The 18,729-nt window shown below is 41.2% G+C and overlaps 1 protein-coding gene across 1 annotated transcript; it reads right to left on the bottom strand.

Moving 5' to 3' along the window:
* Nucleotides 1-8,423: 8,423 nt before the first annotated feature.
* Nucleotides 8,424-11,812, bottom strand: LOC125769630 (uncharacterized). Its single transcript, XM_049438429.1, has one exon. The coding sequence runs from the start codon at nucleotides 10,346-10,348 to the stop codon at nucleotides 8,870-8,872; it is 1,479 nt and encodes a 492-aa protein (XP_049294386.1). The 5' UTR covers nucleotides 10,349-11,812; the 3' UTR covers nucleotides 8,424-8,869.
* Nucleotides 11,813-18,729: the final 6,917 nt, after the last annotated feature.

Below are 18,729 nucleotides of genomic sequence, written 5' to 3'. Positions count from 1 at the left end.
CGTAAGCATTGGCCGCAACCATTGGAAACGTCAACAGGTAGAATCCGGATGATTATTTATGACACCAAATCAAAATCAAAATTGACCCGCGCAGCGAAGCTCAAAATTGTTTACGAGGCGTTAAGTAAAGCAAAAACATGTCCACGCTCTGACGAAAGCGTTTAAGCGCAAGAAAGTAGGTCAACTCGCGAGGCTCCGCCCAAGAACGACAATGGCGTCAAACTTAAGCTTACTTTTAGAATGATATATAATAAAGTACCGGGCCAAAGTAAGACAGACTTAATCTGGACTTGGCATAGAACGTAACCAATCTGTGTCGGTTTATTTCCAGACTATTGAGTAACGTCTCAATGTGTCCAACGTTCGTAAACTCAGTAAGATATATCCGCGCTTCACTAATTTCCACCAAGTGATGGAACGGGAAGAAAGTCCGATGATATGATAGGTGACAAAACAGGTAAGGTCAAAGCCTGTTACATGGCGACCGTGACTTTAATCGGCAATCTTCAGATGGAAAAACTGTCTCATCGAGTGAATCTATTAAAGAAACACTAAATGTGCGTAATGTGAAAACGTGCAGTTATGCCCGCGTTAAAAATACAATTGACAGCCAACTAAAAAGTGCAATGTGATGAATAGAGAACTAAGCAACATGCATCGAAGAATTAATTCATTATTGATAACTGATCCCGGGAAATGGAAAATTCTCATGACCGATGGATTTAAAAAGAGAGAAACATTTACAACATCATACGTGCTACGTGATGATTGGCTACAAAAATTTGCAAAAGTGTTGCAGAAAACAATAAGTGAGTTGAAAAATTTACGATACAGCAAATTTTGACAGTGCACAGTTAACATGTTACACAGGTAAAAGGGTACCAGAATTGCATATGTGTACCAGAATTGCATAAGCTATATGGGTGGCAAAAACTCTACTCCAACTACGAAAGTGCAAGGAGATAATGATCTTACGATCATTCAAACACAGAATGTGCACAGTGAACAGCACGTTAATCACGAACTTAAGTTGAATCTGGTGTTAATAATGGTGACGATTGTGTTAATCATCAAAGTACTAAAAATGGCATACAAGATGGTTTCGCGGCAATCCAAACATTAACGCTGCCAAAGTAAAAGCAAATAAACGAGTGAGAGCGGATAAGCAAAACAATTGTGTCAAGAGTGTCAAGAAATAGTGGAAGGCGAGTCCACGGATCACAAATGTTGACCGGCGGGATCCCAAGAGACAGGAGTCTCCATCGTGGAAGACATCGATCAGGAAACCCACGAAGAGCACCCGATAAGAAGAAAACAACCGGCAACCTGACACCAGAAGATGAATTGCAGAAACCACACCCGCAGGTGAAACAGTAACTACTAATCAATGCAAAATACACAGGTATGTCAAAGCTAATAGAATTAGTTCGAAAATTACAATATATCCTTAAGAAGTAAAACGATAAAACTCAGAAATTAAGAACTAGTAGATTAACACAACAAAAATTACAAGCTGAGGAAATACATAAGGAATTCCAAAAGGAAATAGAAATAAATAACAGAAAATACGGCATAGATGAAATAATACGACTAAAAAGCATAGGAAAAAAATGCATGGGAAGAAATCTGATGCAAAATAGAAAAAAGAATTGATAAATTCATCGTTAGAAAGCTTAGTTAAGGAAACAGAAAACAAAAGGAACAAAAATGACTAACTTTGACTTTGAAACAGCCGCAGCTCTAGTAGCCATCTACGATGGATCAGCCGAAAGGTTTAGCACCTTCGAAGATGCCGCTAAGTTACTGTTCGAGTTGAACGAACACCACGAAGCAATTCTAGTAAAGTTTTTAAGAGTTAGATTAACAGGTAAAGCAAGGATAGGATTACCAACTTCAATAACAACATTCAAAGAACTATTGGATGACATAAAATTAAGGTGTGAAGAGAAACCTAATCCGGACAAAATAATAGCAAAACTCAGAGCAATAAAAACCGGAGATACTCAAAAGATTTGCAATGAAGTAGAATTATTGACAGCAAAGTTAAAATTAATTTACCTAGAACAAGGAATCCCAGAAAAAATTGCAAACGACATGATTGTGAAAAAGGGAATAGATACACTAAAGGAAAAGATTCATAATGCGGAAACAAAAACGCTTCTAAAAGCAGGAACATTTACGACCATAACAGACGCTACACAAAAAGTAATGGAAAACGAGGATGATGATTGTCACCGACAGGGTCACTCCGTTAGAAGCGCACGCCGCATGCGAGACATAAGAGCGTTGATCACACGCACCACGAACCTTTGCCACGGCTTTGCAACGTCGGCAATTTGGGTGCCGTGCAACGATAAAATAAGCCAGCAACAGGTGGTGCGCGTATGTTAAACATTATTGTTAAGTAAGCAAAAATTTAGTATTTAAGAACGTTAATTTTAACCAATAAAGGCAGTATGTCTAAAAGTACTCCGGTGTGGAGTACCAACATAGCAAGGGGAAACAAGCATGTTGAATTTTTTGACAAGGCCCAACAGAGTGTCTGTTGGGCGTGCTGTTGGGCCTCACACACTTAGAAAAAAGCGCTTTTTGCTATACGGGTTATGCCACTACACATACTGTTAAAAAATGACCTTTTGTGTTATACGGGATGGGCTGATAAACCCTGTATTTTCATGTTTAGAAACGATGATAATGAATTGCTGCAAATAGTTGCTACATTTTTGTTCGTAGCTCATACACAAAAAAATGAACTGCTCGGCACGGTTGTTCAGCATAGATTCTTTTTATTACAATCCCGATCCTGCTCTTCTCACTACTACGATCTATGATCCATCATACTACGATGGGCTAACTCACTAATTGTTACCAAAGCAACGTAGGCGAACCCTGCAACCGGGCGAAACGGTTGTCGGAAGCGCCGGCTCCGACAGCGCTCAAGCTGGCCACACTGCTGCTGAGCGGAATTAGTATAAAGATATGTTTCAGTAATGCAGAACAAACGACACTCACGACTGCTCGTTGTGGTTTCAGAGAACAGACTACTTTAATCATTTTACTTCTTGTTACATATCAACCCATACTGAAGCAGAATAGTTGTATCTCAACACCCCTCCTCAAGCTATTCACTATTGCAATCCTAAAGATGTACAATGCTTTTTAAACGTAGGTGGAGAAAGAGCCTTTGTAAACAGATCTGCAGGTTGATCAATACTAGGCTTGTATCGTACGCTGATCTTGTTTTCTTGCACACATTCCTTAATAAACTGAAGCTTTACTTGAGTATGCTTCAACTTCTTTGACGACGTATCCGATTCAGCTATAGCTATTGCTGATTGATTGTCTTCGTATATGACCAATGATTTTTCCGCAGCCTCAGTTCCTCAAATAATTTGTTGATCCAAAGCGCTTCACAAATACAATCAGCTAAAGCACTACATTCCGATTCGGTTGAAGAAAGTGCAACTGTCTTCTGTTTCCTCGAACTCCAAGACACAGTCGACCCATAAATTTGGAAAACGTGTCCAGAAATAGAGTGACGGTCACCTGAATCTGACGCCCAGTTTGCGTCAACAAAACCTACTATCTGCTCAGCAGATTCACATCGAGTATAAACTAAGCCTTTTAGTGTTGTTCCTCGAAGGTATCGTAAAATTCTTTTTAAATGTGTCCAATGTTCCTGCGATGGATTCGATTGAAATTGGCTGAAATAAGTCACAGCCGAACTCAAATCAGGACCATAAGATAGGTAAGACAGCCTATCAATTCACGATATGGTTTCTCTAAATTCTGCTGTTCTTCCAACCTCTGCAGCTGTAATTTGGCACACATTGGAGTCACTGCTGGCTTACAGGATTCCATTCCAAAACGACGAAGGATGGCTTCAGTATAACCTGGCTGATACAGCTTCATTTTTCCTTTTTCAACATCTCGTTCAATTCTGATCCCCAGGAAACTGTTTGCTTCGCCAAGATCCACCATACGAAATTCACGTTGCAAAATATCTTTCATTTTCTGTACCATCGCCAATTTCTTACCGATAATGAGAATATCATCTACATAGAGCAAGAGATATATCGGACCAGTATCACTATCCAATATGTAGAGACATCTATCCTCCAGGCAACGCCGAAAACCAATTCTGTTCGTAAATTCATTAAATCTTTCGTTCCATGTTCTAGATGCTTGTTTCAGCCCATAAATTGATTTGTTCAGTTTGCACACCATATCACCCTCCTCAAATCCTTTGGGCTGTCTCATGTATATGTCTTCGTTAAGCCGCCCATTAAGAAACGCGGTCTTCACGTCCATTTGATGAACAACAAGATTGAACTGGTTCACTAAAGCGAGCATCATACGAACTGTCGATATCTTTATGACAGGTGAATAGGTTTCGAAAAAATCATATCCGTATCGTTGCGTGAAACCTTTTGCAACCAATCTTGCTTTTCTTTTGATAACAGCACCTTCAGGATCTTTCTTCAATTGAAATACCCACTTGCATTCGACGGGCTTTCTACCACTGGGTAGCTTCACCAGCTGCCACGTGTCATTCTCAGCCAATGACTTCAACTCATCATCTATAGCTTCTTTCCATTCGGGCCAATCGGGTTGCAACTCAGCTCTTCTATATTCTCAGGAATGTTTCCTACATAACTTTCCGCGTTGAGTGCAAAAGCAACACATGAGTATTGACTCAACCAAGTTGGAGGTTTGGATTTGCGATTGCTCCGACGCAGCTCTTGAACGAACTCTTCTACATTCGTGTCGCCATCTAAGCAGTCACTAAATTCTTCTTGAACCTCATCCACTTGCAACTGTTCAGCTACAGCCTCACTTGGTGACAATGACTCTACTGAAGCATCCATACGAGAACCCGAATTTGGTGAATGGTTTTCTAAAATATTAAGCGGAGAAAACTCAGATGAGTTGGACGAGGGACCAGCCAGTTCAACACCGGAACTGCTGCATTTCGAAACAGAAGTTTGAAATTTCATCTCACTAGATAACGGCAGCTCTTCAACTACGACATCTCGGGCGACAAAAACCTTTCGACCATCCCATAGACGATAGCCATTCACACCATATCCAACAAATTGACAAACCTGGGTTCTTGCTTCTAACTTGTTTCGCTTCTCTTTCGGAACAAAGCTGAATGCCTTTGCACCAAATATGCGAAACTTAGAAACATCTGGCTTATGTCCATACCACATTTCATATGGTGTTTTGTCGTTGGTTAACGCCGCTGTTGGACTTCGGTTTATTATGAAGACTGCCGCTAGAACTGCTTCACTCCAAATTGTTTTCAACATTCCAGAGTCTTCAATCATAGCTCTTGATTTTTCCATTACCGTCCTATTGAACCGCTCACTAACACCATTTTGTTGCGGTGTATACGGTACAGTGTATTCAAGCTGTATACCTCGTAGCCGGCAAAAATCACGGAAATCTGCTCCAATATACTCGCCTCCATTATCACATCGTAAACGAGAAATGCGACTGTCGAAGTGTGACTCCGCCATGGCAGTATACGTCTGGAACGCCTCCATAACTTCGTCCTTTTTACGCAGCATATACACTGCAGTAAAATGCGAAAAATCATCAATGAAACAAACAAAATATCGTTTACCATTGTAAGATGTCGGCGTTATGGGTCCACACACATCACTATGGACTAACTCAAGAGGACGAGAACTTCTAGGTAACGACATAGTAATGAACGGTTTTCTCATCTGTTTCGCTTTGAGACATGGCTCACAGACTGTGCGCTCCATTATATCCCGTTTGTTCAACATCAAACCCTTCACCATTTCCGTGTTCACCATTCTTAGCAGTCCATTTTTTCCAATATGTCCAAATCGCCTATGCCATAATTCTTCAGTGTTCATAGCATCCTTCGATGCTAATGCGATTGGTTCTTTAACTCGCAAAATTTCCACATCCAGTTCGTACAGGTTATTTTTAATTCTTCCAGTACAAAGGACTTCGCCATTTTTCAAAATTTCGGCTCTACTCCTTCCGAAAATCACTTCCATACCCAACTTTCCAATACGTTGGATAGAAAATAAATTGTAGTGTAGACCGGGAACATAAAGCACATCAGTTACACGGCAGTTCAATTTTTGCTTACCAATCCTTGACACTGCTTTCACACATCCAGAGTAGTTACTTTTCAATAGTTGTCCAGAAGCCACTCTGATGAATACTGGCTTATCCAATTTCTTCACGTCACGCAACCAATCAACAGTACCAACCATATGATCAGAAGCGCCGGAATCAATTATCCACGAATCATTCTGCGAATCATTTGCTACCGTTGCTGTCGAATGGCCTATGAACACTCTTTCTTTACTTGATCCTTTTTTCAAGCTTCTTGGCTTCTGATCTCTCTTATTAGGACAATTACTTTGCTTATGTCCTTCTTTTCCACAAGCATAGCACTTGAACTTCTTCTTTGTTCTGCCAGAAAACGCTGTCGATGTAACATCCTCTACTTCACCACTATTCATGCGTTTTACGCTTTCATTAAGCAACCGAGCCCTGACAAAATCCAAAGTACATTGGTCTTCCGAGAGCGTTTCTAGTACCGTAACCAGTTGACAATATGAACGTGGCATCGATTGCAACAAAAAAAATACAATCAATCGTTCATCCATCCTTATGCCAGCTGATTCTAACTCCCGAACGGATTTACCAAAGAGCAACAAATGCTCATCCATTGCACTGGTTTCGTCGTACTTGAGTGCCAACAATTTTTTTAACAAAAAAAATTGTCCAGAGATTCCTTTTCGAGCAAATGTGTTCTGTAAAGCCTTCCAAACATCCAACGCATACCTATTCTCTTTCACATATTCCAGTTGAGAATCCGCGATATTTTCGATCAAAAGTGCTTTACATCGAACATCCGACTTTTTCCATTCCGCAAGTCCCTTTGCTTTTACCTGCTTGACCTCTGCAGAATCAGAGTCAATCACACGGAAATCTTCAACTTCTTCCGGCTTCATCTGAATGCATGGCAGAAGTTCTAACTCCTCCAAATGCACCTCCATCCGGAAGCTCCAGTTGGCAAAATTCGTTCCGTCGAACAGGTAGATTTTCCTTTCTTCTTGCATCGTATTCATGGTCAATCACGATCAACAAAGGAAATCTTCAGAAGAAAAAGGAACTGGGATTCGCAGGAAATTCACTCTTTTTTTTATAACAAAACTGAGATCTTTAGCATGGAACTGGGCCCATAACCTATAAAGATATGTTTCAGTAATGCAGAACAAACGACACTCACGACTGCTCGTTGTGGTTTCAGAGAACAGACGGCTAAAGTCTGAAACACGACCCCCCCCACTCACGGGCACTCATTTGAGTGACTTTGTTTCGTGCAGGGTGGTACGAAATCGGTTGCGTGTTTTTTAATTATGTTTCGAGACACAGACACCTGAGGGCATAGCCGTCGAAGAAGAAAATGTAGCAATTGGTGCCATCTATCGACCACAGGTCAAAGATTGGCGATCCGTTGGAGCTTTCGCGAATAGCTCCGGCCACAGACGTGGTAGCGATTAGTGGTGCATGGACGAAATCTAGCCACAAGTGCCATCTAGCCATGGCCAGAAGAAAGTGTGGCGATATCTTGGATACCGGCGGAGCTATGGGGCAAAGTTGGGCCAAAAATGAGGAAAATTTTACGGTTGCACAAACAGCGTATGGAACTTGGTTCCTCGATGAATAAATCACTTTTCACTATGCGAAAACCTCCTTACAATTTACAATAGTAATTGTAAAAAAAATCAAATTCAGGCCGCATTGCATAGTCTCCGAACCACCCTGTACGAAAAATTGACACTCAGATGAGTGACCGTGAGTGGGGGGGGGTCGTGTTTCAGACTTTAGCCGAACAGACTACTTTAATCATTTTACTTCTTGTTACATATCAACCCATACTGAAGCAGAATAGTTGTATCTCAACAATTAGTAGCGTGTGTGAGTGTGTGAGCGGTTCGGATTCGATCGGGTAGTTAGAGCAAAAAGATAAAAGGCAGCGGACCTTTTTTTGAAGTTTTGTTTTTTTTTTCCTGCGTGAATTAATAGAGGAATTTACAATAAAATAACACTATCAAACGCCGAAACGCGCCGCAATTATCTTTACACTAATACTACTCAGCTATCTGCTATAAATGCTTTCTCTATTATCTACCTTTAGGCGCATAACAATTTTACTTACAAGGAATAGAAACTGCAAACTAATGAAAGTTTCTCCCATCGCAAGAAAACGTAACGTTATGATTAAATGTTCTCTCGTTGTTACCGTTTTTCTCATGTAAGTGTCTTGTTTACATATTCACCAGTAGCACAAAACACTTCAAATTCAAATTTTCGACTCATATTTCGACTCACTTTCGGCGGGTCGAAAATTTTGACAACTGCATACATGTAAAAGGGGGAAAATTCGAGTCTTTATTTCAGGATATTTCGTTTTGAAATTCACAAGGAGACTGACTGCCGTTCTATTCGTAGCTCCTTTTATACTGTTTTTTCGTCACGGATAGCCTTACAGGGCTGTCAAACCTAATTCTTACATTAGGCCCTTCCTGGCGTACTTCGATCCTCGAAGTATTTACCTATCTGCTCTAAATATTTCAATTAATTTCAATCTCTTCTTCGTCCGAAGATTCTATTTCATTGTTCGACGCATACACCCACAATTTGATGTAATCTTCACTTGTCGAAGTGAGGGTAGGGCCTTCACAATTTGCTGCCTTCTTTACATTGTATCGTCCGTTACGATTTACCTTTACAATTTCATAAGGTCCTATAAATTCACTGGCCAACTTTCTCCCGGCCACAAACTGCGTTCGTCTGATTGCCACTAGATCTCCTATTTTATAACCTCGTTCAGGTTTTCTTGATCAATGCTATAGATCCACTGACCATCTCCATTGGGCGTTTTCGGAGTTATTGAAATACCGTTATTGTTTATATTAAATTCAACCGAATTTAAGAAATCCGTTCCTATGATCATGTGTGCACTAATCGCTTCCAAAGGAACTACAGTAAACCGAATGTCTTTCGATTGTTCTTCTATCTCAACAGGGATCTGTGTTTCTTTGAATCCGTTTTGTGGTTGTCCACCCAAACCTCTCAACGTTCGCACCGAATTTGTCCACATCTTGCCGTTCGAAGGCAATTTCTCAAAAATATCGTCTCTTATTAGTGAAACTTCACTTCCTGTGTCTATCAGCGCTTGACACTCCTTACCATACACAGACACACATTTTAGTGGTAATTTACGTGTTGTTACCATGTCGCTTTGGACGCCGGAGCACTCTACTGTATTAATGTTCTCGCAATTCTTCGCTATGTGTCCCATACGACCACACTTGAAACAACCGGATGCATTGTTTGCCTGCGTGTTATTTGGTACTTTTGAGGGCGGGGATGATGTCGCCTTGCACTCTTTCGCGCGATGACCAAACTTACTACACTGGAAACACTTCGGACCGCTTTTGTTAGAGGGACACTTTTGCGATTCGTGACCGACGTCACCACAGTTATAACAAAACCTTTTCTTCGTACTTTCAACAACACGCTGAACCCTACTGTCCTTTCGATTGTTGGTTTTCGGCTCCGTCTTCTTATTGGTTGCACGCTCAAACAGCCGAACCTTATCCTTGAGCGCTGCCAAATTTTCTGCTGCGTAGAACAATGCGCGCTGATTTTCGTCTTCCGTGAGTCCATCCGCTATGTACTCGATCAAACTGGCTTCATCTAAGCTTGTTTGTTGGGCCACTTCTTGCATCGAGTAGATGAACTCTAAGGACGTTTCATTTTTTCTCTTTCGCCGCGTCGAAAGGATTCTGTGTACGTCACTTGCTCGCATTGCTCGTCCAAATTCGTTGGAAAGAGCATTTCGCAATTTTTGGTATGTTGTCAAGCTCGGCAACGTGCCTAGAAAACTACGAGCCACACCACTCATTTTCTTGCGACACATTATTAGCTTTTGATCAGCGTTCCAGCCGACCATTGCACTAACGTCATCAAAGTTTTTTAGCCACCGATTAACATCTTGGTTGGTTCTGGCGGTAAATGGTTCGATTCCTTCTTCGATATCTCGAAAGGAATACGGTTGTGCTGGCTGCGGCGGTCGCTGCGTCTCTTCCGCATCCGCATAAGAGGCCAGATCCGTTTGATTCAGGCTTTCCGCCTGTTCGTCATAGTTGACGATACGCGTGGCTAATTCTTCTTTGGTGCCGCCTGTAGTCAAGCCACGTTCTTCGCATTTTTTTACTAAGCCTAGCTTAGTAAAATCTTCCACCAGAGCCATCACAGCTGGCGGATGTGTTTCTGTGTTACTCATTTCCGCGAAAGTTATGCGTACCACACTCGCGCCAAATGCTTTCTGCAGTTGTGCGCTCGTCTTAGCGCTCAACACACACACGCACGTCTTACACTTGGCGGTTGTGCGCCCGTCTTAACGCTCAACCCACACACACGTCTTAAGTTTGTGGTGCGCGCCCGTCCTAGCGCTTGTTGCACACACACTCACACGTCTTACACTTTGCGGTTGTGCGCCCGTCTTAGCGCTCAACACACAACACGTCTTAAGTTTGTGGTCTATCCCACTTCTGACACCAAACTGTAAAAGGGGGAAAATTCGAGTCTTTATTTCAGGATATTTCGTTTTGAAATTCACAAGGAGATTGTTGTTTGTTGTTTGAATGATTTAGAGAGACTTTGATTCCTTAGGAATTCTTTCGTCTCTTTCGTAAAATCCTTTATAATTCTTTAAAGAGTCCGGATATTCGTATAAAATGTAAGACTTTCTTTTGATTTGTTGGGTCTGGTGATAATATGATATCGATGTTGCTGTCTAAGTTGCATTGTTTATGGTGAGATGAATATCCGTTACAATTGGTGAGAAGATGGGAAACTGTAATTGTGACTCCACAGAAGCTGCAGAGTGGTGGCGGGTTTTATTCACAAGGAGACTGACTGCCGTTCTATTCGTAGCTCCTTTTATACTGTTTTTTCGTCACGGATAGCCTTACAGGGCTGTCAAACCTAATTCTTACATATGTACATGGTGAGTCGAAATTGCTAAAAAAAAAGTGAGTCGAAACAGGACTGCTAAGGCGCTGCTCTGGGATTTGTTGTATACGACGAACGACAAATGCAAACGTATGGAGCTGTAGGAAGGTGCTCTGTTAACTCCAGTAAAACATGATCATACATCTGTCGTTATACAAATCAATTTGTTTTTTCTATAAACCTCGTAAAACTTGTCGTAGGCACATCTTTCAAAACGAGCATCTTGGTTGTCAAAAACAACTGACAAGCATTTTGCTGTGGTGGAGTAGAGGGGGGCAGGGAAAAAATAACGAATAAATAACAAAAATAAAATCACTACTGCCGAACCAGTTGCAGCTCTAAATATTTCAATTAATTTCAATCTCTTCTTCGTCCGAAGATTCTATTTCATTGTTCGACGCATACACCCACAATTTGATGTAATCTTCACTTGTCGAAGTGAGGGTAGGGCCTTCACAATTTGCTGCCTTCTTTACATTGTATCGTCCGTTACGATTTACCTTTACAATTTCATAAGGTCCTATAAATTCACTGGCCAACTTTCTCCCGGCCACAAACTGCGTTCGTCTGATTGCCACTAGATCTCCTATTTTATAACCTCGTTCAGGTTTTCTTGATCAATGCTATAGATCCACTGACCATCTCCATTGGGCGTTTTCGGAGTTATTGAAATACCGTTATTGTTTATATTAAATTCAACCGAATTTAAGAAATCCGTTCCTATGATCATGTGTGCACTAATCGCTTCCAAAGGAACTACAGTAAACCGAATGTCTTTCGATTGCTCTTCTATCTCAACAGGGATCTGTGTTTCTTTGAATCCGTTTTGTGGTTGTCCACCCAAACCTCTCAACGTTCGCACCGAATTTGTCCACATCTTGCCGTTCGAAGGCAATTTCTCAAAAATATCGTCTCTTATTAGTGAAACTTCACTTCCTGTGTCTATCAGCGCTTGACACTCCTTACCATACACAGACACACATTTTAGTGGTAATTTACGTGTTGTTACCATGTCGCTTTGGACGCCGGAGCACTCTACTGTATTAATGTTCTCGCAATTCTTCGCTATGTGTCCCATACGACCACACTTGAAACAACCGGATGCATTGTTTGCCTGCGTGTTATTTGGTACTTTTGAGGGCGGGGATGATGTCGCCTTGCACTCTTTCGCGCGATGACCAAACTTACTACACTGGAAACACTTCGGACCGCTTTTGTTAGAGGGACACTTTTGCGATTCGTGACCGACGTCACCACAGTTATAACAAAACCTTTTCTTCGTACTTTCAACAACACGCTGAACCCTACTTTCCTTTCGATTGTTGGTTTTCGGCTCCGTCTTCTTATTGGTTGCACGCTCAAACAGCCGAACCTTATCCTTGAGCGCTGCCAAATTTTCTGCTGCGTAGAACAATGCGCGCTGATTTTCGTCTTCCGTGAGTCCATCCGCTATGTACTCGATCAAACTGGCTTCATCTAAGCTTGTTTGTTGGGCCACTTCTTGCATCGAGTAGATGAACTCTAAGGACGTTTCATTTTTTCTCTTTCGCCGCGTCGAAAGGATTCTGTGTACGTCACTTGCTCGCATTGCTCGTCCAAATTCGTTGGAAAGAGCATTTCGCAATTTTTGGTATGTTGTCAAGCTCGGCTACGTGCCTAGAAAACTACGAGCCACACCACTCATTTTCTTGCGACACATTATTAGCTTTTGATCAGCGTTCCAGCCGACCATTGCACTAACGTCATCAAAGTTTTTTAGCCACCGATTAACATCTTGGTTGGTTCTGGCGGTAAATGGTTCGATTCCTTCTTCGATATCTCGAAAGGAATACGGTTGTGCTGGCTGCGGCGGTCGCTGCGTCTCTTCCGCATCCGCATAAGAGGCCAGATCCGTTTGATTCAGGCTTTCCGCCTGTTCGTCATAGTTGACGATACGCGTGGCTAATTCTTCTTTGGTGCCGCCTGTAGTCAAGCCACGTTCTTCGCATTTTTTTACTAAGCCTAGCTTAGTAAAATCTTCCACCAGAGCCATCACAGCTGGCGGATGTGTTTCTGTGTTACTCATTTCCGCGAAAGTTATGCGTACCACACTCGCGCCAAATGCTTTCTGCAGTTGTGCGCTCGTCTTAGCGCTTAACACACACACGCACGTCTTACACTTGGCGGTTGTGCGCCCGTCTTAACGCTCAACCCACACACACGTCTTAAGTTTGTGGTGCGCGCCCGTCCTAGCGCTTGTTGCACACACACTCACACGTCTTACACTTTGCGGTTGTGCGCCCGTCTTAGCGCTCAACACACAACACGTCTTAAGTTTGTGGTCTATCCCACTTCTGACACCAAACTGTAAAAGGGGGAAAATTCGAGTCTTTATTTCAGGATATTTCGTTTTGAAATTCACAAGGAGATTGTTGTTTGTTGTTTGAATGATTTAGAGAGACTTTGATTCCTTAGGAATTCTTTCGTCTCTTTCGTAAAATCCTTTATAATTCTTTAAAGAGTCCGGATATTCGTATAAAATGTAAGACTTTCTTTTGATTTGTTGGGTCTGGTGATAATATGATATCGATGTTGCTGTCTAAGTTGCATTGTTTATGGTGAGATGAATATCCGTTACAATTGGTGAGAAGATGGGAAACTGTAATTGTGACTCCACAGAAGCTGCAGAGTGGTGGCGGGTTTTATTCACAAGGAGACTGACTGCCGTTCTATTCGTAGCTCCTTTTATACTGTTTTTTCGTCACGGATAGCCTTACAGGGCTGTCAAACCTAATTCTTACATATGTACATGGTGAGTCGAAATTGCTAAAAAAAAAGGTGAGTCGAAACAGGACTGCTAAGGCGCTGCTCTGGGATTTGTTGTATACGACGAACGACAAATGCAAACGTATGGAGCTGTAGGAAGGTGCTCTGTTAACTCCAGTAAAACATGATCATACATCTGTCGTTATACAAATCAATTTGTTTTTTCTATAAACCTCGTAAAACTTGTCGTAGGCACATCTTTCAAAACGAGCATCTTGGTTGTCAAAAACAACTGACAAGCATTTTGCTGTGGTGGAGTAGAGGGGGGCAGGGAAAAAATAACGAATAAATAACAAAAATAAAATCACTACTGCCGAACCAGTTGCAGCAGGCATTCGTTGCGTATTTTTCTTCTGATTTTTTAAATCAATTTTCAACAATAGAACTGTGAGTATTTCTAATGATGATTAAAATTGCATACATATGTTTAATGTATTTAAATCATTATTACAGAAAATGGAACGTATCAATATCGATATGTTAATAAGCATGGTGCAGAAGCGGAAGATGCTGTGGTGTCCTACGGATCCAAACTACTCCAACAAACCATTTGTTGAGAAATTATGGAAGCAAGTGGCGGGAGCGCTGGAGGCCAATAGTAAGTTACTTTCAATAATTCATTTTTTAAGAAGCAACGCACAAGAGCAACCTTAAACTCTTCAGCTACTCGTTATTACGGTTAGCATGGGATCAATTTATATCTGGGTGGCCATTATTTATTGCTGCTGCAGGTCGAGTTTGTCGGAACCAACCTGAGTACACTTCCCTGGCGCCGTTACTTTTTGTTGCTGTTCGTTCAATGCACGCCGGGTGTTAGCTTTAGTGCTGGTTATCTGGCGATGCTGCTCTGGTTTGTTAGGTGCGGAAAATGTTACCGCTGGAGAATAACAACGAACAAACGGATTACAACAGCTTTAATATTCCTTCAGGATTTTAGTATTTTTCTTTGCTGTTTAATTTTTTATACTTTAGAAATGTGTTCATACTTCAACAATAAAATACTCTGATTTACAGCGATTACGTTATCTTCAGTAGATTCTCATATAAATTGCGTCTTGTGTAACCGGTTAACGGCAGATTTGACATTCTAAATAAATTAAATTAAATTACGCATGAGTTGAAATACTTATATTATGCTACAAAATTTTGAGGAAAATGTAGTTTTAATTGAAAGTAAAGAGAATTGACCATAAAACGTTTAGCGCCGCATCACCTGAATCCATATGATGAACCATGGAAATCACCTTGCATGGTTTTAGTCGAGCTAGAATTGGATTTTTTTTATTAGAATTAGTATTACGAGACGAGTATTAGAATTAGAACAATAGATGGGTATAAGAATTATTTATTTTTATAGAAGATGCTTTTGTAATGTTTAAGTGATAATTGTTAGAAAATAATTGAATTAATTGCTATCAAGTTTTATTCGTTGTTTTCAAAATTTCTCATGAACATATTTTTAAATTCATCCCTAATTCTGTACGCCCTTCTTGTGGAATTGTTTTAACGCCTATTGCGTCATGTGGCCTGTTGTAATGGATTGCTTATATCATTGGTACCTGTAATGCCTGTAAAATCTATACATATGTTATGCAACAAGCATATTGTTTTTACAATAATATCTAAATTCTTCGGTTCTTGTTGCAATTCAGTCTTCAAGCACCGCCACTTGCAAACCATTTTGCCGAAAGTACATTCGACAATTTTTCGAATTGTTTATTGTGGTGTTGATTATACACTTCTTCAGCCTCGCCACTGTTGGCAGGATAAGGCCTCATTAAATATTCCTTTAATGGATAGCCTTGGTCTCCAAGCAAGACATAAGGCATCTGCATAGAGCATCCTTCAATTGTTCTGACTGGCGGGAATTTTAAAATATTGCGCTCTATGTTCTGGCATGTGTTGCTGTTCATAAATACGCCGCTATCGCTTCGTCTACCATAATCCCCAATATCTACGGCAATGTGTCTCCCTTTCGCATCTACAATTGCCTGGAGATGTATGGAGAAATACTTTTTATAGTTGTAGTATTGAGACCCCGATAGTTTTGGGCATTTTGCTCGAATATGTTTCGAGTCTATAGGTCCAATTACGTTAGGGAACCCATTCTGCCGTTCGAATTCTTCGGATATTTTTCAAAGGTGGTCGGATGTTGGAAAAGGCATATGAATTGGTTGCGGCGTAGTACAAGCCAGTAGACAGGTATCTAAAATGAATGGAAAAAAAATAATAAAAATTATTGATTCAGTTCATCTAGTAAAAACAAAATGCCAAAGCTTGCGATCGCAGTATACCAGAGAACTGCGGAAGTTGAACCAGCCCACTGGCTCAGCTGCCTGCCCCCGTACGTCATGGCGCTATTTTGAGGCGCTAGCATATTTGAAGGACGTGTACGCTTCACGCAAGTATGTAAGCAACATTCCACCAGTGCGGAACAGCAGTAACGGTAACGATATAGATCATATTACAATCTTTAGAATTATTTAATTATTTTCTAATTTTTATTACAGATGATCAACCGCACCGTGCATCGGAAGAAGAATTAGCAGAAGAGTTTGGTGATGTTGTTGAAGATAATATAGATGCACATGAAGATGTGTACAATCGTACTTATATAAATGTTTTTTTTTCTATTTCTCATTTAGAATATCTAGACAATTCGAACAGATACTTCGAGTCGGAGTACCTGGACGAAGGCTCGGATGATGCTATTATCCCGCCAGCTATTATCGCCGAAGGTAATGAGCAATAATAAAGTAAGATTAATTCTCAATGTACTCATGTACTTTTTACTTTATTCTCCAGTACCTAACTCAGCTTCTGATCGGGAAGTGAGCGATGCGCGACGCACCCGTCCGCAAAAACAAAAGACCGCTGAGTTAGTAAAAGAAATTTTGAACGTCGAGCAGGAGAAAATTTCGAAGCTAACTCAGATCATGGAGACGTTTTCTGATCCGTTTTTTGCTGATCTTGCGAAGGAGACCGCCAAATTTCCTTTCAGTAGGCAGCTAAATATTAAAGCGGACATGATGGCGTTGCTCCACGCACACGCTGAAGAGTGGGAAGCGGAACAGGCACATTAGTTTAGTTTTTGTATTAAGGACTAGATTAGATTTGTAGTTAGTTACATGTAGTGTTGGGTAAAGTAGCACAAATTGGTGTGCTGTGCGCACACGAAAGCACACTGAGGTGTGCTGTGCGCACACGTAAGCACTCAACGGTGTGCTGTGCGTGGAACGATCCACGATCCAGTGTAACTGATCGGAGGAAATGAAGTTTTTAAAGTGCTGAGGGGGTGGGGGGGAGACATTTTGGGAGGCCCTTACTAATCACCCTCGGAGCTCCTAAATGTGTAATTGCGATAACCGGGATGGGGGGGGGGGGGGCGGGGTGGAGTGTTTTGGGGACCCCGCAACCGTGTGCTAGCAGTGTACTTCCAGTGTGCTAGCAGTGTGCTGGCAGTGTGCTAGCTCTGTACTAGGTGTGCAGTGTGTTAGCAGTGTGCTAACTACAACACTAGTTACATGAATTTTATACATTAGCATTGTAGTTTTTGTATTAGTGTGTAGATTAGATTTGTAGTTAGTTAGTTACATGAATTTTATATAGTTACATGAATAGTGGAATTTAATCCACTAATCCACTAAGGCACACTGCCTTACAAACTTCTGTGTTTTTTCCTTGTTGGTTAGAACGGCCATGTCGAATCTACTTATTTTTACTACAGTTTTTCGTTTAGGGGATAGGGGCAGTAGCGAGTTTAACGGTACGCGGAGTAAGAAGCATGGGATTTGACCCCCAGCCCTGCCGTGTGGGCCGGCGCCGTTTATCACATACATCACCAGTCATATGATGGAACTAGACATGCGCGTAATAAGTCTGAACCGTTTAATTCGTTCCTATTGTAGCGTTACATGAAACTAACGTTATAAGCTGGTGGAGCCTCAAGCGCTCAGTTCTACGAGATCAACACGAGGACGAAATTCGTTTCGTCCTATCGGACGATAGAAATTATTTTCCTAATAAACGGCCTTGCCATTCGGGTCTCTTCGATTCGTTTCGCTATTTTGTTCCCACACTATCTTTCTACTTAGGACGGTGAGCGAAAGAGCTATCGCACGCGTACAATACACTACAGTGAATAAACTGGACCGTAATCAACCCTTTTAAATGACCTTTTTCCTCATGTCCTTATAGAAACAATCATATAGCAGGTGTGAATAAAATAAGTGAACAGCAGAATAGATCTACGACGAAAGGAGGAACATTATGCAATATTATAATTTTCTCTCACCTTAAGGTCAGCATCAATCGATGCTCTGGAGATATATTGGAATGCGGCAGTTGTGAACGAATTGCTTCTAATATGTAGAAAAATATTTTTTTCGACATCCTCATATACTGATGAAACAATTTCGGCTGATTCGAAAGGTGCTGGAAAAGGATGGTAAATTCTCCACTCGACGTACGGTCCTCCCATAGCGATTTTTTCTCTGCCCTTGTTTCTAATAGAGCTACCAATGAAGTAAGCAAAGCCGAGCTGGACACAAGTTCTCCAATGTTCATTTTTTATCTGAACTTTACTCTACTTGTCGGCGACAGCGCCACATACAGTTCTTCGGTTCTTGTTGCAATTCAGTCTTCAAGCACCGCCACTTGCAAACCATTTTGCCGAAAGTACATTCGACAATTTTTCGAATTGTTTATTGTGGTGTTGATTATACACTTCTTCAGCCTCGCCACTGTTGGCAGGATAAGGCCTCATTAAATATTCCTTTAATGGATAGCCTTGGTCTCCAAGCAAGACATAAGGCATCTGCATAGAGCATCCTTCAATTGTTCTGA

The sequence above is a fragment of the Anopheles funestus genome, chromosome 3RL, assembly GCF_943734845.2.
Source record: "Anopheles funestus chromosome 3RL, idAnoFuneDA-416_04, whole genome shotgun sequence".
Taxonomy (NCBI): Eukaryota; Metazoa; Arthropoda; class Insecta; order Diptera; family Culicidae; genus Anopheles; species Anopheles funestus.
Note: the sequence above shows the minus strand (reverse complement) of the source record. Positions and strands in the feature narration are given on the sequence as shown.